Source organism: Dendrobium catenatum, unplaced genomic scaffold, assembly GCF_001605985.2.
Source record: "Dendrobium catenatum unplaced genomic scaffold, ASM160598v2 fragScaff_scaffold_1548, whole genome shotgun sequence".
NCBI classification, from domain to species: Eukaryota; Viridiplantae; Streptophyta; class Magnoliopsida; order Asparagales; family Orchidaceae; genus Dendrobium; species Dendrobium catenatum.
In genome coordinates, this window is record NW_021320010.1 from 223,606 (window position 1) to 247,646 (window position 24,041).

General features: G+C 34.8%; 1 protein-coding gene across 1 annotated transcript in view; it reads left to right on the plus strand.

The window, feature by feature from the left end:
- LOC110109575 (gem-associated protein 2) overlaps window positions 1-24,041 on the plus strand; it is a 44,209-nt gene that overhangs the window by 11,850 nt on the left and 8,318 nt on the right. The window contains exon 3 of the mRNA XM_020840719.2: window positions 17,295-17,472. Within this exon, the coding sequence (XP_020696378.1) occupies window positions 17,295-17,472 (178 nt within the window). The remainder of the gene's footprint in view (window positions 1-17,294; window positions 17,473-24,041) is intronic.

A 24,041-nucleotide genomic window follows, 5' to 3' on the forward strand; every position in this document is an offset into this window, starting at 1 on the left:
AGTTTGAGCTAATTCTGATTTAGCTTCAAGATCTTCGTGAATTTCAACTGAAGACTATTTTTTCTCCACTTCCAAAACGTTATTCTTTTTCTCAATCACTTCTACTACTCTTGTAGGCTTCACTTCATTGAAAGATGATTCAACAACTTCATCTTCAACATCAAGTGCACCAATATCTAAACTTGGTTCTTTAGTTTCTACTTTCTATACTCTCATTTGATTTCTATTCTTCAGGAGAGCCAGATTCAGCTTCTAGATTTTTCACAAGTATCTTTATACTGGTAAGACTACTTAAATCAATGTCATTTTCTTGCTGGTGCTTCATAAGTATCATGAACAACTACAGTGGGGATTTTGACAAGAACTAACTCTTGAATTTCTAGCTTAATCAATTCGATGCCAACTTTTTCCTTTGAGAACTTTGTATTAGTTGCATCTTAGTCTTAGCCTCAACATTTCCATCTTCAGAAATATCCACAATAGTAGAAACCAAAGGTTTGATTCCACTAGTTTTCTTTCTTTCTCAGATGTTAGTTTCAGTGTCTTTCAAATCTTCGTTTTTGAATTCTAAAAACACAGGTTTTTGGGATGTGGATGTCTCAATAGAATCAGTTTGCACAAGACTTAGGTTTGGATCAACACCATTAGCTTGGTTTTGCAAGTTTATTTCCTTTCCCTCATCATCTTTATCCTTATTGATCAGTTTATCCTCGGAAGGAGCTTGTTTATTACTTATTGAATTCTCACTCTTCTTCTCCTCAACTTTGTCACCCTAGTATTGTCACCGCCCAATAGCTTCTTCCTCCTCTAGTGTAGCGGTTGTTGTGATCTCTCCATATACCCCTCTCACCAAAATAAGCTCCCCAATCTTTATCAACCAAATTTCTTTGCCGGCCATACCCTTCACCCGTTCTCTTTATTGGAAGTGGCTCCAAAGGTGGTATCTTCTATTCTTCCGCCAAAATTTTCACCTCCCAATCCTCCCTTATAGTACCTATATTAAGGTTTCCCTCACTTCCTTGTCCACTCAATGGTGTGCTTGCCTCCATTGATGTCGTCTTGGCTTGAAACTTTAACATCCTTTCATTATCTCTTCCGGATTTGAAAATTTGCCCTCAATTGCTGAAATTCACTCTTCGAATTTAGATTTTAGATTTCTAACTTTCCCATAAAGCCTCTCTTCCAATGCATCAACCTTCTTAGCCGTCATAAGTCCTAAAAAATGTGCTATGATATTAATTTAATAGGAATTTGATCTACGCACTACAAAAACAACAATAACGAAGAGTTAATATTAGCATACATGAGAAATATTTTTATATTAGCATAAAAAATCAACATACAAGTTGATCTATTATTCGAGAGATAAATCGAATCTCCACAAATCCTAGGCACCGTTAGGAATATCTCCAAAGAAAATTACAATAAAACACAATTCACATAATGAAAATAAAACAACACAATTAACTCTAATATAAACCTTTATAATTTCCTATCATATCTGAATTCAAATCAGCCCTCTTTTTTTAAATAAACCTTTCGTAATTCCCTCCCAAGTTTGAATTCAAATCAACCCTATTTCCCTAAATAAACCTTTCCTAATTCAATCCCAAATCTGAATTTAAATCAATCCTATTTCCCTAAATAAACTTTTCTAATTCCCTCCCAATTTTAGTTTTCTATGGTAAGTAATTAAAAGTGGAATTAATCTCCTTTGCTCTTCTCGCCAGTCTATTTTGCCTTTCTTAGTATTTAATCTCTTATATAAATTAGTGAAAGTTAGATTCTTTGCATCATATGTTACTTTCTTAGAATCCTTACAAGCCCTATAATTTTCTGAGCATTTGTGTCTAAATTAATTTTTATAACAAAGTTTTTTTTTTGCTCTTTTCATTTTGCTCTATTTGATTCATTATTCCATTTCTCCTCTAGTAATGGGCAATGGTTTTTTCCCAGTTCTACTATAAAATCTTCTTTTCATGGTGGCTATTTGTTACCACAACTATCTTAACTTCATAGGATATGATGTACTTCCATTTTTAGATAGAACAACTTTCTTCCTGTATCCAATTGGTCTTCTTATCATTCTATCCCCTCTTTGTAAGTTTTTTTAAAGTGTTTGTCTGGGGCAATTTTTTTTGCTATTTTATTTTTAAAATTGTTTTCGTATTTCTATTTGACTTCTTTTTCTTTGAATTTTTTATGGTTGAAAATTATTTTTATAGTTAGGTCTCATAGAATTTGGTAGCTATAAGAGAACTATTCCTATTTTTTTTTAATTATAATACCCATAATAGGTTTCAGTAAAGTTATTTTTTCTCACAATAATTCTATAATAGCCTTGACAATTAGCTAAAATTGCCTTAGATGGACCCCTATGATGCACTGGCACGGACAAGGCGACACGACACATATACGAGATACGCTAGTTATTAAAAATATAGGACATGGATGGCGGCTATGACAATGGTGGTTGTGGCGAAGGCGGTGGACTAGAGAGGTTGAGGCAGTCGAGAGAAAGTTGCTGTGACTTTGTTGTGCATGATGGTGTGATTTGTGCATAGCTTTACTTTAGGATTTATGTATGGTTTGATAAAAATATATATAAATAGGGTGAGGCGTAAGTCTCACGACAGCGAGGCGAGACGTGCCTCAAGGCGAGCCTCATATTGCACAATTTTAAACAATGGGTTGTTCTAGCTGATCTAAATAACTGGATGATCACTTGTCACTAGTTGGATGATACTAAGTACTTTCGATTTGTATAAACATCCTTGCTTTAAATTACGTGTTGATTTGTAGGCCTTGACAATTGCTTTGAATTATGTTTTGAGTTGTAGGATCTACATGACAAATAGTGCAATGACCTTCCTTTGATAATAATAGGAATCTCCAGTAAAATCTCATCAATACAACAACAAGAAGTTTTTATCCCACTACGTGGGGTCGGGTACACGAATCCTTTTTCTCCATTGTCATACTAAGTGTCAAATTATCAATTAAATCTAATAAAAAATGTCAATTATAATTCTCTCTAGCCAAGTGTTTTTAGGTTTAGATCTAATTTTCTTAATATAGATTGGATCTAACTCATCTACTCTTACATGGTCATCGAAAGGCCAACATTTTATATGACCAAATCATCTAAGGCAACTCTTTCTAATCTTATCTACCACTGGAGCTTATTCAACCTTTTCATGTATATACTCATTTTGCATTCTATCTTTAAACATAAAGACACACATCTACCTAATCATCCTCATCTTTGCAACACTTAATTTTATACTTCTCTTTTAATGCTAACATTGTGCATCATAAAACATTATTAGACTCATCACCATCTTAAAAAATTTTTTCTTAAGTTTGAAGCTTGATGCATTCCTTCACTTCAAGAAACAAATTTGAATTCTATTAGTAATATCCCATCTATTTCATCATTATTTTGAACAATGGACATGCGATATCTAAAACGTGCACTCTTTTTAATAACTTGATCACCCAATGTCACAATCCCACCGTTAGATTTTTTACTACTAAAATTACACTCCATGTATTCGGTTTTAGACCCATTCAAACAAAAACCCTTTACTCTCAAGTTGACCTCTATAATTCGAGTTTTTCATCAACAACTTCTCTAGTCTTACCAATATGAAGAATATCATCAGCAAAAAACATACACCAAGGTACATCCCTTAGAAATGTCTGGCAAGAACATCCATGACTAAGAAAAAAAAGATTAGAGCTTAAAGTTGACCTTGATGCATTCCAATTGAAATGGGAAAATACTTGGTCAAACATTGTGTTTCAACACAAGTATTATAAACTCTTGTATATATATATCCTTAATGGGTCGAATATAATCATTATTAACTTTTTTCTTTTATGGAACTCGGTGGAGTACTTCTCTTGAATCCAAATTGATTTAAGAAACATTATTATCACATCATAACTTATTCTCAATTAATCTATCCAATAATTTTAATATATGACACATTAACTTAGTTCCTATATAATTCACACACTCGTCTCCACCACCTTAATTCATAAACATAGAAACTAACATATTTCTCCACTTAATTGACATCTTTTTAGTTTTTAAAATAATATTAAAAAGTTTAATAAGTTAAGAAATTTTTTGATTTCCTAAGCATTTTCACACTTGTATTGCAATATACTTCGATCTAATTGTTTCTTGATTCTTCATTTTTTTTATAAAAACTCTCCAATATCGATTTTAGTAATATGAGAATAAAAAATATAAATCTTTTTTTTTTTGGGTTTAAGGTCATTAAAGTCAATCGTATTCTCATAACTTTTATTAAAAATTATCAAAAAATCTCATCCATCTATATTGAATATTCTCTTTTAAGAAAAGTAGTTTTGATCTTCATTCTAATGCACTTCACTTGAACGAAATATTTACTTCTATCTTTTTGTCAGGTTAATTTTTGCATACATCTTTCGCTCTCCTTAGTTTTTAATCAGTTATATAAATCATTAAAATCTAACTTATTTGCATCACATATTGCTTTCTTAGAATCCTTATGGGTCTCTCTCAATGTTTAAAATTGTGTAATCGGGTATTGAGGCGTTTTTCGTTCGTGAGGCGAGGCGTAAACATCAAGGTGCTCAAAATCAAAAGATTGCGTAAACATAAAATGATAAATTTTTTATATACTAATGAGAAAAAATATAAAATATAAAAAAAACACAATTATGAAGTGAAATCAAAATATCCCAATAATAAGACAATATGAAATACAGTTCAACTTAAATTTTATCTTTCCCAAATCATAGTATTCTTTTCATTAACATATAATTCCAAAAATAAATAGCAATGAATACAACAATATGCCGGCTAGCCAGGGGTCCAAGGGGGTGCTGCCCCCTGGTGGGGTTTGACCTGCCCGGTCAGATCGCAGGGTCATCGAGCAGCGCCCTTGTTGAGGTTTTCGGGGGCAGCACCCCTAGAACAATTTTTTATTGTAAGAGTAATTTTAAAGTTCTGCTTATTTTTAAAGTTCGTAAGTCGTTTGTATAGAAAGATATCGAGCGGTACCGAGCATGTACCTAGCGGTATCGAGCGGTACCGAGCATGTACCTAGCGGTATCGAGCATTTACCTAGTGGTACCAAGCATTATTGTATCGAATGGTACCGAGTAGTACGAAACATGTACCTAACGATACCGAGTGATACCAAGCGGTACCGAGCAGACAAACCAATTGTCGAATCTTATTAGGTTAGGGTTTTTTTTTTTTAAATTTTAAGCGGTAGACGCCTCTAAAACTTGAGGCAAGTGTGGGCTCCGAAAATTTGGCCCCGGCCTCCGCCTGCTTTCTGCTTTTCTTCGGCGAGGGGAGTTTTAACAGAATTAAGTTCCGGGGTAAATTTTGGAAGGAAGATGGGTTTGAAGATAAGACACTACCTAGAGATTTCGCCCTCATTTTGCGAGGACTTTAAAATATGAGTTATGGTTTCTTATAGGCGCAAACCCCTATAGTTAATTACCCCTCCCAATAATGAGAGAGAACTTTCGATTCAGGCTAGTCGTCAATCAGATATGTAGACATACGTGTTATCTGGCATATAGTAGAATGGTTTGATATTTAAAATAGGAAATTTCACCATCTAGCACTTAAAGCGGATGGTGGGGGAATGGATGATGGACCCGATCGAGATCCCATGGTTCCGCATCCCGGGCGATCGTGGTCCCTGGTTTACTTCGTCAGAGGAGGTAGTCGACCCAACCTGACAAAAGGATTATCGGCAGCCATGGATTGCTTCGTCCAAGGGGACCTACTAGACCTAGCGTTAAAATTTGCCAAAGGGGATAATTTTGAATCCACCTTAGCTGACAGAGGGCTTTGTGCCCTATCGATTATATCCTATTGATTCATATCTCAAGGATTTGATGCCACTAAGGAACGTATTGGCTCTGGCCATAACGGTATTTCGTAGTGCCATTTGGCCACAAAACCACTCGGTTCAGAGGGCCTCAGGTCATAACCGTTTATCCTGCGGTGCCATTTGGCGGCAAAACAGCCGGTTAGAGGACACGTACCACGTCCTTACTGGCAGGAGATTGTTTGAGAATAGATCATAGTGATGTTTTTGACTAGGCATCAACTTCATGTGAATTGAAGTAAATTTTAATTTGTCCACTCCGCAAACTGTTGCAGAGGGTGGATGGTTTTTGCTTTAAATGTTAATGGATGAATTTCAATTTTAAACATTTAGATTTGGAATTTTCTGGGAGTTTTGGATTTTCATGGCTATTTGGGTAGAATTTGAAATATTTGGAGTTAACTCCTCCGGTTGAGATCTTCGTTCAATACGGCCATCATTGGGGTGTTCCGGGTCATTTCAAAATTTTCATTAATTAGACCCTATCGACCCTATCAACTTGCCGATAGAGGATCGGGTTTCATAGGCTTTATGCCTTCATTAGTGAATTCATATTGTTATAGGTCTTAAAGGCCTAATATCAATGCATTTAGACAAATATATCGGTCGCCATCATCATAGATTTGTTTGCTAGTTCGAACCCTGTCGACTCTTATTGATCCGCATAGAAAGATCGGATTCGAACTTGAATTCACTTATTGATCCGCGCGGCATCCCTAAACGTCACGTGTGTGCCCACCGAGGCTCACGTGGGTGTTTTAGGGCATTTTCATTTGGAAATATTTGCATTTTATAGATAAACCTTGTCAACTCTATCGAGTTATCGACAGAGGATCAGGTTTTTGGGCTTTATGTTTTTATTAGTAAATTCTCATTGTTATAGGCCTTGAAGGCCTAATATGAATATATTAAAATAAATATACTGATCGTCACAACCGTATATTTATTTGATTGTTCGAACCCTGTCGACTCCTATTAATCCATATAAAAGGATTGGGTTCGAACTTGAATTCACTTATTGACCCGCACAGCATCCCTAGATGTCACGTGTGTTTTTATAATACGCTTGTCAGGGCCCATACTGGTGTTTGGGGGCATTTTATAATTATTTACTAAACCTTGTTGACTCTTATCTAGCTGCTTAGGAGGATCGGGTTTAAATTTATTGACCCGCACAGCATCCCTAGGCGTCACGTGTGTGCCAATAACACACTCGTCGGCGCCATGCGAGTTTGGTGATTGCATACCCCCTTTTTGTACCTATGTGTGTATACAAATTACGGTGCAGCATGTGCGGAGGCATTTTAGATATTCCAGTTATGCAAGCAACTGTCATTTGAACGTGCACAACATTCCATTTGAGAGTTTGAACATGCCATCTGTCCACTTGTATGAGTGTTGTGGATTCGGTGGCGTGGCGTAGCAGCTTTTGAATAGAGTTGTTCGCTGTCTTGTACAGGTAGACTGTCATGCACTACTTATTGCTTTCTACAGGTGGATCATAGTGCACTAACTAATATCCTACTTTTGCTTGTAAGAGCCTTCATCTGCTGCATATGATTCATCTTTACTTGCAAATGATTAACATATTTGATTGACATTGTATAGGAGTTGATTACAAGGATGATGCAACATCTATTATCTTCTACAACATAGCTTTTAGGTGCTTGTATTTGTTGTGTTTCTCTTGCATTTTGCTTGTAGGCGATATATTTGACGTATAATAAATCTTCAACAGCAGTTCGTAGGAGTTTGTATTTGCTACATGTCTATCACTTTCAGCTGTGAAAGGATCGATATATTTTCCTGTAGTTGATATGTTGAGTGCACAACAGGTTTCCTTATGCCTTTGATACAATTTTTCAATATTTGTTGTAAAGTCTCTATTGTTGTTTGTAAGCATGTAGATGCATTCATCCATAGCTTGATGTGATTGTGAGGGTGATGTAGCCTCCGTGACCTTCTACTACACAGCTTGTAGGTGCATGTATTTGTTCACAATTTCTCTGTGTATGTTGATAGGTGAGTTACCACATTTACCTATATATCTTCTAGTACTTGTAGGAGCTACTATATATATTTGCAAGACATTTGACGTTAGTCATAGAGACTTTCAAATTCTCTTGCATGACGTGTGTGAACTTTACACATCGATTTCCGTCGTTTGTATGCAGCTTGCACTATTACTAAGGGACTTTATACATCTGTTTGCAATCAAATTACATTTCCCTTCCAATTTCATCGTTTGCAAGGCTGAGTATATTCGTATACATGTTTATGTCGATTGCAGTAGTGTTGTTGTAGTCTCCCTACACATGTTTGTAGGATAGCCACCATATCTGTGGCACATTTGCATTATCACTTCTTGATACGCTAGGACTGATGTGTTTTCTTGAAGTTAAGTCTTCATTTGCATGTCACCTATGTTTGAAGACATTCTGCCACTAGTTCTTTTGCTTGCGTTAAACGTTTGTGTTCATTTGAAAGCTTCGTATTTTTAATGTAAGCATGATGATTGGAATGTCACCGCATTTGTTACACATCTTCTTGTACACAAGCATGTCAAATGTGCTTGTAGAGAATTCCTCCTTCGTATTTGTATGTTGCTTATGTCTGAAAGTGTTCCACCATGAATTCTTTGCTTGCATTTGGTGTTCATTCTTGAATCAATTATAAGCAAGTCATGCTCAAATCTACAAATCTTTGTTTGATTATTGATATTCATAGAAAGATCTAGATCTTTATTCAGTATTTGCTTTGATATGATTGAGTATTTGTTGTGTTAAATTGTCATTCCACTTAACTCATTCAAGTCCAAATTTAGGCTTTTATTTTAATTTCATTAAGTTCAAGCCTTTATTATTAGTCATTTGAGTTATGTTCAGCTTCAAGTCCACAAGTCCACTGGTTTGTGTTCATTTTAGTCCAAAAGTGCTCGTATGTTCGCCCAAAATTCCGGCAGCCTCTCGGCGTCTCCCCCATTTAGGAGAAAATCCGAGAAACTAGCATTCCCCTCGTCGCTACTTGAGCGCTTCGGGTAGGTTTCTAATGACACCGCGACCATAAAATATTCAATCCCCGCCCGCTACATGAGTGTTTAAGGGTCTTCAGGCGCTTGTTGAAAAGAGCACAAGGGTTTCCCCACGTATGGGTACTTAATTTTTTTCCCCTCATGCTACATGAGCGGTCCGGGGATTACCCACCTCATCGCAAGCGCCGTGCCGGTTTCCCTCCCTGCTACGCTAAGTGAGCCCGTAGGGGGTTTGCCGGCTCGTCGCAAGCATCGAGGATAGGATTTAAGATAGAAATTATACCTTGGAGATCGGTGGTGGAGGCTCGAAGACCGAAGCAAAAGGAAGGAGCACATTGCTTTCTTTTCTTCTTTTTTTATTAATTAATTACTTATAATTAATTATAATTAATTAAAATAATAATTAAAGTTTATTTAATTGTAATTAATAATTATAATCAAAATATAATAATAATAATAATAAATAAAAAAAATCCTTTGGTTCGGTAGATTTAGGGATTAGGCCAAAGAAGCACACCAAAGGGAGAAAGTAACCTTCACAACAACGAACTCCCTTGTTGCTTCCGATCAATAATTTGTAACTTCCTATTCGACAAGAAGGTGAAGACGTCGAAGGGACAAAGTCGGACGGCAAGGAACGAGCCGAGGAGTTGGCTCCCATTGCTTCCAATCCGACTGGAAGGGAAAGTCGATGGAGGAGCGAAGTCCAACAACGTCGAAGGATTTGAAGAAGTGCACCAAATGTCGAAGGTTACCCTCACAGCACTGAGCTCCTATCATTTCGTCCCATCAAAAATGTCGGAACTTCCGCACCGACAGGAAGGGAACGTTAGTCGAAGGAGCGAAGTCGAGCGGCTATGGAAGGAGCTGAAGTAGCGACGCTTGCAGTCTCTACACCTCATGCGAAGCCACTAAGCCGAACAACAATAAAGAAGTGCGCGAGAGGAAGAGGGAAAGAGCGGGAGCGAGAGATCGGAGAGCGAAGGCCTCGTTCTCGCGGCCATTTAAAGACGCGAGGGTGAGATCGTGCTTCGCACGATTGGAGTGGTCTCGATGTACGAGGGATGGCTTCTGACAGGTATGCACGATCTTTTTTTTTTTTGTTTTTTTTGGTAGGTCAACCTTGAGGCGCGCCTCAAGGCACGCCTCAGTGAACATGAGGCTTGTGCCTCAATGCCAGCTCATAGCGTAGGCTTTGTGGCTTAAAAGTATGAAATTGCGCTGAGGCACTCCTTGAGGCGCGCCTCTTATTGCGCAATTTTAAACCATGGTTTCTCTATATCTTTTCTAATTTTTTGAGGTTTTATATCTAAACTAACTTATATAACAAAGCTTTTTATTTTTATCTATTCTTGTACATTTTGATTTGACCATAAACTATTTTTATTATTAGGAGATATTCTTTTTGATTCTCCAAACACATATTTTGCAAAGTTCTTAATGTCACTATCTAATTTTTTTGACACAATCTTAGTTTCCCTATGAACTACCCAAAATTTAATATTTTGAATCAGACTCTCAAAGATATTTTTATTAACTTTCTTTAAATATTCCCTATCTAATCTTAGGATAATATTTTACTTTATTTTTTATTTTTCACTCATTTATCTTAAAGTTTAATACTAATAAGCGATGCTAGGTACATAAAATTTTTAATATTTAGAATCTTTACAATCTTTATAATATTTGCAATTTAAATGATTTATTATTTTTATAAGAAATTAATTAATCTGAGTTTTACTATATCTAATCTCATAAGTAATGAGATGCTCTTTTCTAATATGATCCTATCATTTTCATTAGTCACATCAAATCTATAGCCCTCATTAATGTTATTAAGATTCTTTCTCTCTACCAATATATCAATTTAAATCTCATCCAATAAAAAGATTTTTTTAAGAGGTATATTTTATATTAATTCTTTTAACTCATTCTAATTTTTTTTTTTGAATGCATATCTAAATTTACTTAAGAAGTATAAAACACTTAAATATTGACAAATCCCATTTCTCATCTCGAGAGAGTCCATATAGACATTCTATTAGTGCGGTGGCAAAGCGATGAAGTATTATTTTTCTTTGCAAGTCATCTTTTAAATGGCTACCAATTCCATGGAGATTAACCTTACATAGGTTAATTCATGTCAACCTCAACAACCTTTAGTGTGATCACTACAAGGTTTGGAAAATGGGACATTGGGTCTTTTGGCCCAACGTTTGTTTAATAATTAATTTTTTTTCAAAACATATAATATATATATATATATATATATATATTAATCAAAAGAATAAGAATTATACATACCATTGAAATATGCCGTCTATTATTCTATGTTTATAATTCGACCTTATGATATCCTTAATTGAGAGTTGTCTTTCATACTAAGCTGTAACTAACCTTGCAATATCTTTAACCGAGAGTTCTCTTTGATAATTAGGGGTAATTGAGCAAAGGAGTTTGCGTAGTGGCCCATGGGTCGCCATGAACCATGACTAAAATGCTTCTTACGAGGGTAAAATCTCTGTAGTGATTATCCACTCCTTAATCTGCCTCCTAAAAGAAATCATGATCTTTTTTCCTCATAAAGGAACGAACAAGCCTTCATTGCACATGAAGTTTACTGGTTCTTCATAATGATGCGATGGTGTCAGGATTCTTATCGAGTGAGTTATTTAATTTGTTAAACATCCTTCTTATTAATAATGAGTTTTAATAATGTTTTCCTAGTATAATGTGATGTGATAAAAATGTCTTTTTTGACCTATTTGTTTTGTTAAATTCAATTTGCATGCAAAAAGATGAAGTGCCGCTTGTTAATGACTTCTTCATGGACATGAAACTAAAAAATATAACAGCATTCAGCTTGTATTAATGACAGAAGAACCATAGATGTTTGCATAAGATATGTTGCACTCTCTCTTTATGAAGTTCCCTGACAAACCTTTGTTTGTACTTCTTAATTGATCATAACATCTTTCTAGTTGGAATTTGATAGGAAATACTTGATTCCAAGTATTTCCTAATCACTTTAGCCAAAGATCTCACAGCAAAACTGCTGTCCACAGCAGGAAATCAGCCAAACTGTGGGAAAAACACGAGAAAAATGATAGAAACACGAAGTAAGAACTTGTATTTTACTAGAAGATGAAAGGAAAATAGCAAAGATACAAGGATCCTCTATTCGAGAGGAGGATCGCACTCTCCCAAGTCTCTAGAATACGATCTAGAGCCCAAATCAACAAGAAGAACAAGAGAAAACTTCAAAACAATCACATAACCCTAAACCACCCCATTACTCCCTACTTAATGCATACAATTCAAAATAGACACAAAAGGACCTAATTGCCCTCACTTCCCTTCGTTTTGGCTCCAAGAAACCATTTGAAATTCAAATGGGCCCCACCTCTAGCCTCCCTGCGACTTTCGCTCCTTTCTCCGCCCGCCTCCTTCGGTAGACGCGAACCGGCCCGCTGGATTGGGCCGGCTAGACCGGTCCATGGAGGACAGGTCTAACAGAATTTTTTAAATAGCTTGTAAAACAGTGATTTTTTCTCAAAGCAATTGTTACTATCTGTTATATTCAGATAATTGGAGGGGGAAAAAGCTTGATCTTATCATACAAAACTATCACTTATTTATAGATCTATACAAGTTCTCTTAATAATGAAACAAATAACTGTATAACCATGCATAATTACCTTAATATAGTCTTTCTTAAATTAGCCACCCAAATATAGAAGGAGATCAACGTGATCTAGGTGAGCCTCCCAGGATCCCCATGCTAGCTGTGGGATCAAGGGTTAAGGGACGACTGAGATTTAACTGCATGATCCAGTTGAGCCTCCCATGGATCCCCATGCTGGCCGTGGGATCAAGGGCCAAGGGACGACTATGATTTAACACTCTCCCAAGTCGGGGAATTTTGATCTATCATTCCCGGCATGGTAATTAGTCCCAAAACGGTAGAGTTATCAACTCCTCTTGTTTCATCATTTTCTTGCACCCCATGCATCGTGGTTTCACCTTCGATAAACTCCCATTGCTCTTTCTTTAGGAGCAACATCTCTACATCACCATCATACAAAACTTTATGCATTTTTGTACTTTGATCAAAAGAATCAACAATGACATCATAAAAAATCTGATCATCTGGCCACCAAATTTTTATCTTTGAACCGACAATTATGTCATCTAAGCCTTTACTATGCTTCCGCGGTCTAGAAGCCTCTTGTTCGTCTTGAGTATGCTTCCATCATGATTATTTTTTACTGGCATATTTAACATAGTTATGATCTTTAACCCAATCTTTCACCGTAGACTTTTGAGAGTGGAGAACTTCCTTTAATTTCAATTTCTTGTCTTTAGCTTCAGATGCTTAACTCCTTTCCGCTTCTTAGTGCCCACAATTTGTTTGTTTCCAAGAAATTCACTCTAACTTTTCTTTGAGATCCATTTATACCTCCATTAATTGGAAGCTTTTTGTCAGAATTACTCCGAGCTTTTTTCTTATTACCAACTCCATAATGATCATTACTAATTGACAATTGCAATGAAAAATTTCTTCCTCTTTTGTGAGAACTTAGATCTGACCTAATAGGCTTTGTTGTACTTGAATCCAAACTATATTCAGTATTACCTCTAGATTTTCCACTGCGTCGAAATTCAGCATTTTGCTTTGCAGCCATGGAATCACCATTCCCAATATGAAAAGATCCATTATTTGTCATGAGTTTGTAAGATCCATCTGCAGCAACAATAGATTTTTCAGGATGAATAATGTCACCTTTTGTTGTCTAGATCCTTGAGGTGAGATGTCAGAAAGGAACTGTTCAGATAATTTGTGGCCAGCTTCCTATTTTCACCAGAAGCGTTCATTTCATTTTGTATTGAAGTGTCAGGTTTCCCCTAAATATAACAACAATAATTTTGTTGTAATCACTTAACAGAGCACCATTGCCATTAAATAATTTAGCCAAATGAGGCTTTAGCTTCAAGAAACTGATAACCAGCACTTTCTCAGCTAACTTCTTGGTTGTATGTAGGATATTGTTTTCAACATCTTTCACATGATTCAGTAGGCATGAAAGATGCTGTGCAGAAATACTTTTAGTCTCCTCCAAAACAAGTGTCATGATAGTCTCCATTGAGGAGAAGACAATATAAGAATGCTTTTATTTCATTGTCTTCAGTAAATGCTGAAACATTTTCAATATCAAGTCATCACAATCAAGATCTAATATCGAAACATAGAATCAGACCTTTGCAATAGTTTCAAGTATTGAAACTCTCTTCGAAAATGAATGGTATGACATCTCATCCAAATTCTTGAAAGCTCCAACAATAATGCCACATATCTCCTTCATTATATCTTCATTATACCATCATATGGAGCATCTGGTACTATTATTCTTATTATTTCACTAAGACAAGATGTAATGGAAACCTTCACATCCATATCCGAGTGCCCCTAAAGATCCTTGGCAACCAATTGCCTTCATAGCAGGCTAAACAGCAATCAACATTGAAGTAGATGGAGATTGCTCTATTCTTAATAATAGATTTTCAACTTTATCAAGAAGTAACTAAAGTTGTTATAAATCGGATGGAGGAGACGCTAGCTTATTCTCGATGACTTTGAACCCATCCTATAGCATTACATAATCAAGAGACATTTGCACAGATGTGCACGAGAGAGGCCGCAAGTATGCAAATAAGGGCTCCAAGCTCTCGGTCCCTTCCAGGCGCAGACAAGACCACCGATCCAAGAGTTTGGCTCTTCCCAGGCACGCATGCAAAAAAACTCCTGAACGACTCCTATCGGTGCTTGATTTTCCTTCCGCATAGGCAAGAACACATTCACAAAGGCTCGGTCTCCTTTGCATGTATAAGGGTTCCTGCTCGCCCCTCTCCGCTTGGCTTCCAAGAAGAGACTAATAGGAAATACTTGAGTTCGCAAGTAAATCTAGCAATAACCGATTAGTATAGCGAGAAGAATGCTGTTTTTGGAGAAAACAGCAAAAACGATGTAGGAATTTCATGATATTGGAGAGAAATACAAGGAAAACTTATTCTATTCAATCAACGAAAAAGAAAAACAATACAAGATACAAGTTTCTTCAATTCAAGAGGAAGAAACAACTCTCCAAATCTCTAGCAAAACTTAGAGCCCAAAAGCACCAACCCTAGACTCAAATCAGATTTCAAATTCAAGGTGAAAATCTAATTCTAGCATTAGCAACTTATTAAAGCTAATGGAGAAATACAAAATCCCTAAAAACCCCATAATTCAAATTTTCCTCCTAAACACCCATTTTAATTAATTGCTTGGGCCCACTAGGGCATCCGCCCCTCCCCCTTGGTTCCGCTCTTTAGGTTTGGGCTGCCAGCTGTAGAAATGAACCGGTCCAGGTTGGACCGATTCAGCTGGCCTCTCCTGGACCGACCTAACAGAGACGCACGAAGCAGATGACCAAGAGGAACACCACTCCTCTCTCGATCACACGCAGGGATGAAGATTGAGCTTGATCTCACCATTTCAACGAGGTCCTGCCCTCTATCTAGATGCACGCAGGAAGAGGTCCTGCGCTTGATTTCTCTCGCTTCTTCTTGGTCCACTCTAAACGTCACATGCAAGAATGAAGACCGAGCATGATGACGCCTTTCCTAGGAGGTCCTGGCCGTTGTCTAGAAGCATGATTTCTCGTCCCATGCAGACGCATGTAACGCTTCTTCTGGCTGCAAGAACGAAATAGAGGGCAAAAGCAATTTGGATTGCTTGACTTTCGTTCGATCTCCAATGGAAATGAAGGCTGCTTTCTCCACTTTGCTTCATTCGATTCATATATCCCAGTGATTCTGGCAATGAAGGCCTATGGCAGGATCAATATTTCTCAGAATTCTAGCATTGAAGGTTGATGGTGGGAATCTAGCTCTGTTGCCCAATTAAATTTAGAGAATTGGAGAGGGAAATATCTTGATTTTTTTATAGAAACTATATGTTATTTATAGATCTATAAAAGATGTCTTAATAAAGAACCAAATAATTATACAATCATGCATAATTGCTTTAATATAATCCTTAATAAGGGAAAAGCTTCTAATAGTAAAAATAGTTTGTGGTGCAATCAAAATGTACAAGAAAATATCAAAAATAAATTATAAAAATTGATTTAGATATACAAATTTAGATAATTGGAAAATATATAAAGAGGTCCGTAAGAAATCTAAGAAAGCAATATGCAAAGAAAAAATTTTAGCTTTTAATGATTTATATAATAGATTAGATACTAAGGAGAGTGAAAAAAATATGTAGTAGTTAGCCGAACAAAGAGATATAAGCAGTAAAAATTTAGCTCAAGTGAAGTGCATTAAGGATGAAAATCAAAAAGTGCTTTTATTAAAATAGGATATTCAACAAAGGTGGATGAGATATTTTGCTAAACTTTTCAATGAAGATTGTGAGAATATGATTGTCTTTAGTGATATTAGCACCCTAAATGAAAATAAAGATTTTTGTTTTTATCGTTGTAATAATAAAACTAAAGTTAGAGATGCTTTAAAGAAAATAAAGCATGGAAAAGCTATTGAACCTGCTAATATTCCAATAGAAGTGTGAAGATTTTTAGGAGATGAAGGAATTTCTTGGCTTACTAAACTTTTTAATATTATTTTGAAGACTAAAGAGATGCCAGATGAGTAGAAAATGAGTATGTTAATTCCTATGTTTAAGAATAAAGGCGATGCACAAGATTGTGCAAATTATAGAGTTAAGTTAATGTGTCATACTTTAAAACTATGGAAGAGAGTTATGGAGCATAAGTTGCGGCATGATACTAATGTTTCTCAAAATCAATTTGGATTCATGCCGGGTAGGTCTACTATGGAAGCTATACATTTATTGAGGGGTTTGTGGAGAAGTACAGAGAAAATAAGGAGGATCTACATTTGATATTTATTGAGTTAGAGAAAGCATATGATTAAGTTTCAAGAGAAGTGCTATAGAGTGCTAGAAAAGAAAGGGGTTAATAATTCTTATATTTAAGTAATTTTTTTCCCTTCAGATAAATTTTATTTCAGTAGTATTAGGAAATTTTCTTGATTAGAAAGTATTAGGAATGATCTTTGTTTATTAGATTTGAATGAGAATTTGACTCTTAGTTGATCACAATAGAAAAAAAAATAAAAAAGATTGATGTAGCCGATCACATCTATTGGGATTAAGGCTTTATGCTGTTGTTATTATAGTATTAAGAAATTTTCTTGTGAATAGTGCATACTAATGGCCTCGTTTGCATTTTAGGGACTGTTTTTTTCATAAATTGATTATGTTTTCCATTGTTTTTTATTCAATAATGAAGGTGGGAGGCTGCACAAATTCCAAAAGTAAAGGTGGCTCGGTTTAATTTGATCAAAGTTAGTGACGAACAAACTCCTTATATGCCTAGTATTCCAGATATTGCAGAGTGCCCATTGAATCTTTTGCCTTTAAAGCATTGGGAGGATGCTTTCCTTGCTGATTTTTTCAAGTTACGGCAGGTACGTTGCCAAGTTTTATTTATTTATTTATTTTCTTTTATATGATCTCTGCCAACTACCTAACAGTTATTTTTGTTAACAACTACTCTGAACAACATTGTCTTTAAATTTCAGTACCAGCTGCACATCTCTTTGTGCTCATTAAAGTAGATTAGAATACTTTATCAACGGAGAAAAAAATTCAGGAATTCCAATTGGAATGGGAGGCAGAAGGGAGTAGTGTCTAGGAAATCCCGTTAATATCAAATTTCATCTTCCATGTAGAATGTAATTATGCGTTAGGAGTAGAGTTTAGCTAGAAGAGGCGAGGGGGCTAGAGCCTTGGGCATGGTAATATTTTAATGGAGAGAGGTATGAGTATAGGCTTAGTTAATGCTATGTAGGTTGGAGAGAATAGGAGACCGATAAAGAGATATTCAGATATATTTTATTACAAAGATATTTAGATATATTTTATTCACAAATCCCTATTGAAACTCCATAAAATTTGATTCTACAAAGTACAAAATTCATGCTCATCGTATATTTTATTACATGCTGATACTATTTGTTAGAAGAATAGCTTATGTAAAAATGTCTGCCAGGATGGAACGCAAGGCATGCATGAAGTTATACTAAAAGAGATCAAGCACTATAAAAGAAGGAAAGATATACACGACTCGGTTAAAATAATTATAATTCATGGGAAAGGAGAGGATCTGGCCACCATAGGAAGCCACAAAAATGTACAAACAAAAGGCGCACAAAAATTATTATTCCCTGAACCCAAGTAATCACAATCTCATGAACAATGAGAAGCCTCAAGTTTCTCAAGATAAATGAGAAAATAGCTGAAAAAGAGGCGACAAAGAAAGTGGAATAAATTAACGCCAAAAATTACCCTATGAACTCTCAATAGAGTACCTTCCCGTATGCTGATGGAAATTGTGCAAAATTTCGAGCTTCAATAATGCTTTCTTTCACCTTCTCTCCCATGTCTTCTCCTAAAACATTGTTTTTAACTTGAATTCAATTCAAAATTAGTTGTCTAATGCATGCATATAGTTTTCACTCATATATTCAACAAAATAACCTCCACGCATTTTATTCCAAAGCCAGTGCTAGGTGTTTCTCCCTCAAAACTGTGGCTGCTTGCTCTCTTCATGCAAAACCCAATGCACGTCTGATTCATTAAGCCCATACATATAGATCTTAAGGAGGTAATTTAAAATTCAAATCATGTTTAAATTTGGTGTCAAAGTTGTCCAAAATAAAAAATTATCCTAACAAAATTTAAAATATAATTTTATCCAAAATCAAATTTTTATGTCATTATCATAACAAATCTACTATTTTAAATTTATGCTTATCTTGACTAAATTATTTTCTTAAAATCTACAGTTAGTATCAATGGGTGAGATATATGTTTCCATCAACTGTACAAGTTCCCTGTTTTGTCTGCTTTTTTCTTGGAGTACACGTCATCTCTCAACTTCTACTATATCAAGTGCACAATTGTTCTATTAAGCACTGCACTACACGTTCATGGATTAAAAAAAAAAAAGGTAAAATCTACCTCCCTGCCAATTTTTAGATAAGGAACAAGATACTCCGGCTGTCTATAAATGCAAGTAATTTTAAATGCTTGTTGCATCGGGAATTATCTCTTGGGAATCAACTCGTTTTGCCGATCTATATCTATTTTGATGTGAACTCTCAAAAATTGTTCTTGGTAATTAACAAGGTCTGTCATGGATGTTCTCACTAGATATTTGCAAGAGGATGTACCCTAGTGTATACTTTTTGCTGATGATATTCTTCTTGTTGATAAGACTAGAGAGGGAGTTGAAGGTAAATAAGAATTATGGAGGTCAACCTTAGGCTTCGTTTGGGACGGCTGCAGCTGTCGATAAAGCAGGTTGTGAAGTTGTTGTCCAGAAAGCTGCTTTTTAAAGTTGTTGTACATAAATCAATATATTTTGTTTGGGTAGTATAACTACTGAGTTTTTGTGCTGCTACTATATGACAACAAATTACCTTGTTACCCTTTTATATATATTTAGATAAATATAATAATCAACTAACATTTCTGAATTAAAATTAAATAATTTTATCAAATCTTTTATAAGTTTATATATGAAAATACTATAAAATTTTAACTTAACTTTTTCTATCATACTTCAAATTAATTTGTTATGTTTTTTTAGATTCTCGATTATTATTTAATCATAAAATATTTTTTCGTAATAATAAAAATATGTTTTGATTGATCTTTTTTAAAAAAATTATGTCAACGTAATGTTTAAAGAACAAAAGTTTGGTGCATCAATTTTTTCTCTGAAATCTGTATAGCATATCAAAATTTAGAAACATAGTTTAACTTAAAAAAGATAAAAATTTTAATAATATAAGGTTTATTTTTATTACAAATTATATGCTCGGTGTTTAAAATTTAAAACATAAACAAATTTGTTGATTATACGTTTAATTTCAACCATTCAAATGTATTGTTAAAAACTCAAATAAAAATATAGAGTCGTATTTAATGTCACCTAAGAAATATATATTTGGACACGCTAGCAACATAGTATAGGTCTAAAAAGGTTGTTTAATAAATTTATATTTCTTCTAATATTTATTTTGCACAATTTCATTTTTAATACATTATTCTGATATTTTTAAAAAAATTTACTTGCTTAAAAAAACTGAATAAGAAAATAAAAAACAGTCAAAACCATCAAAACTTTGTATGACATTGAAACCAAATTGAAAACCAAATTTAAAATCCTTTATTTCAAAAAATAATTATGTACAATAAAAAAATTTTAGGGCTAATATTGCTAAAATAGGTAGCAAAAAGGTTTCATATGAGGAAATCAAAGGTGAACAAATATTACCATATAAAGACACCCTTGCATATATTAATATTGGATCAATACAGCCCCTTTTTAAAATCACAAGATTAAGTACTACTTAGCAGTAATTCGTAAATCAATGTAAAAGTTTTGTATTATATTTGTAAAGTTAAAATAAATAAAAAAATTCATCGAAAGATTCACAAACTTAATTAAATAAGAATGAACATATTGCCAAATATATGAAACTTCCTAATTTATCTCAGTCATCAATGCATTTGTGATTTCCTATCGTAAATGGATCATCTCCTCAGCACCTTCACCATATTGTACCTCCTAATTAAAAGTGTTTTCTTCAGTCTCTACCATCGATTAAAAAGGCGTTCGAGGCGGACGCCTCGAATCGAGGCGGAGGTCGGGCGAACTGAGGCTTAAGCCTCAAACGCTCGGGCGAGGCTTACGCCTTTTTCCACGGGTATGCTCGGTACTGAGTTGTACATGCTCGGTACTGAGCGGTACATGCTCGGTACTGAGCGTTACTGGCTCGGTACTGAGTGGTACATGCTCGGTACGCTCGGTATTGAGCATATACAATAAGCAGAATTTCAAAATTACTCTTATAATATAATTTTGTTCCGGGGGCGCTGCCAGGGGGCAGCGCCCCCTTGGACTCCCGACAGACTGATATATTTTTGTATTAATGTTATTTTATTATTGATAGTACAAATAATTATTATTTTTGTTATTTTTTGTCATTATTTAAAATTTTAAATTAATTTATTTTAATCGTTTTGAGGCTTACGCCTCGATCCGCCTCGAGGCTTACGCCTCGCCTCGCTTAGAAAAAAAAGCCTCGATTCCCGATTTCGCCTTTTAAAACCTTGGTCTCTACTAATGATTGCCCAATTCTAAACTCATATGCCTCTTCTGGTATATATGTTCTGTCTTCATCACATATGTTGAATTCTGAGTCTTCTCGAGTGGGATGTCAACGTATGTAATTATGCAATGTCATTGTTGCTATCACTATTTTAATTTGTTTTTTGAATGAATATGCTGACATATCTCGTAGTATGACCCACATTTTCTTCCAAACACCAAATGATCATTCAATTACGCCTCTTAATGAAGAGTGTCGCTTGTTAAAAGTTTCTTGCCTCCCCCGTACTAATTGGCTTCCTCTTTCAAAATCTGGTATATGATATTTGCTATCTGGAAATGGCTTTAAAAATCCCCGTTGCATCGAATATCCAGCATCGACAACATAATATTTTTCCGTTATAAGCTATTTGTAATTTAGTATATGTTTTACCACTACTAATATTACAACTATATAGAACGCACTTGGAGATGGCATGGGAAATTTATTTCATCTATTACGAGTTGCAAATTTAAAAATATGACTGTCATGTGCCTTCCTTCCCATCCTGCCATGAGAAAAGTGAAGCACATGTTGAAGTCACAAACAACTATAACATTTTGCGTCGTTGACCCATATCTTCCTATATAAGCCGCTTTCTCAGCATTTGAAACACTAGCATCCACATGTGTTCCATCGATAGCTCCAATACAGTCCTATTTAAGAAGCGATGATTAGATATTATATACATTAAACAAATCATATAATATGATAATAAATTACCTTGAAATATGACATATATCGATTATCATACAAAATATTCCTTGGGATATCACAAAATTCAAGATCTATAGGCTTTATCATAGAACATGATAATTTTACCAAAGCCTCCAATCTAATAAAGAAATACCTACTTATTGTCTCAGTTGAGTGTTGAAACTGCTCACATGTGGACCTTATTGATTCATTATGCGATAAAATATATAAAGTCATCACAAGTACTTCTCTACTTGTTGTCCTTGATGATCCATGTAGACCATGAACACATTCCAATTCATTCAATAGATCTAAAAAAATTATTTGAGACATACGAAACATATTATGAACATCGTTGGATGACCTTGTAGCAGCTCTCCAATCCATTTGTCTCCTCTATATGACGATATCATGCACGGTGTCTTGCAAATATATGTTTCATAATACTCTTTTATAAGATATATTGCCGCAAGTATAGTCTTTTTAATATTTGCAATATCAGCTGACTCACTTCTATTCTCATTACATTCCATTCCTGCATATAGTTTGCAATAAGTATTAATATATTATATATATATAAACACCTCATATGCTATCAAAAGTAAATAATACATTGTAGCGAAATTTAAATATATGCACTTTTTCTTTTCAGGAAAATTTTAAGTACAAATCAATTTCCAGCTATGAGAACAATGAACTATCTCCAAAGGATGTATCCCCCAACTTAATTTAAGCTAAACTTCTTAAGTAACGTATTCTCAATGTCACATACTGTTCAATCAATTAATGATAAATTCAAATATTCATTCAGCATTATTAGAAGAAACACCAAGTGCAATCATGAAAAATGGTCTGAAATTAGGCCTAAAAAACATAACCTGCAGCAACATTAAAAAGAAAATTGTTCACTGCAACATTAAAGCAACAATTCAAATATTCATTCAGCAACATTCATGATCTAATCTTAATTTTAAAATAAAAATATTTTATTATGCAATATTTAAGAACTTGATAGCTTCGCATGGTTTTGAGAATTCTTAAAACATCTAACTGGGTGTTCTTTGATAGCTTCGCATGGTTTTGAGAATTCTGCATAGTTTTTCGCAAGCCTAGAATATCCAGTGTTTTCTCAAGTACTGAACTTGGCTGTCAAAAAGTCAACATTTTCTTAAACTACCATTCTTTCTTAAATTAAAATGTAATAAATGTCTAGCTTGTGACTGCCACCATCAAACTATTAAATTACTATTAGACTGCATTGGATGACCTTGACGTAACCTGGAACCAAAAAACCTTTGAAGATCTAGCTGAGAAGACATCAAAGATTGATAATAAAATTTCTTGCAGGTGGTTAAACCTTTTCTTGAACCTAAATCTTCCAGAAAAGCTAAGTTTGTATACTCCGACAATCAAGCCTCCCTGAAAGTAATGGAGGAGCTCGAAAAAGCATTTGGTGGATAGAATGAAGCAGGATTTCAAAAAAAAAAAAAAGAATATGCAGAGAGGATGAGAGATGATGACAAGAAGATGCCTCTGTTTTGGTCTCAAGGAAACAGCAAAACTTCTGTTGGTGCAGAGAGATTGGCCATGGCCGAGCCTTCTTCAAGTTGCCCAAGATATAACTGGTATCAAACATAATCTAAGTTGTTCTTTAATATGCGAAGCTATCAAAGAACACCTAAGTTAGCCAATATTTTATTCTGCAAAAACTATTGCATACAAAGATTGATCTAATTCTCAAAACCATGCGAAGCTATCAAATATTGGACTTTACACGTTGATCTAGAGTTGAGGTCATATCATGTTTATCCCCTCTAGCTGGTCACCGTAGCATATGGACTTCACTAGGAATTTTCTGCAACCAATCACTTGTAACAGGGTTCAAGATCGGTATTGACAATTGACTTAAATCTTGATGATTCACAAATTTTTTCTTCACTAATAAAAGAACTTATTTATTGTTGTTGTTTATTCAGAATACAAGATGACTCTACAAATGTACCGCCTTTATTTATAAGCTTTTACAGAAAATAGAACAAATGCAATTGCTAAGAGCAAACAAGTCCCTGTTAAGTGTTAAGAAAAAACAGTACTAAAACATTAACTAAGTAATTACAAGA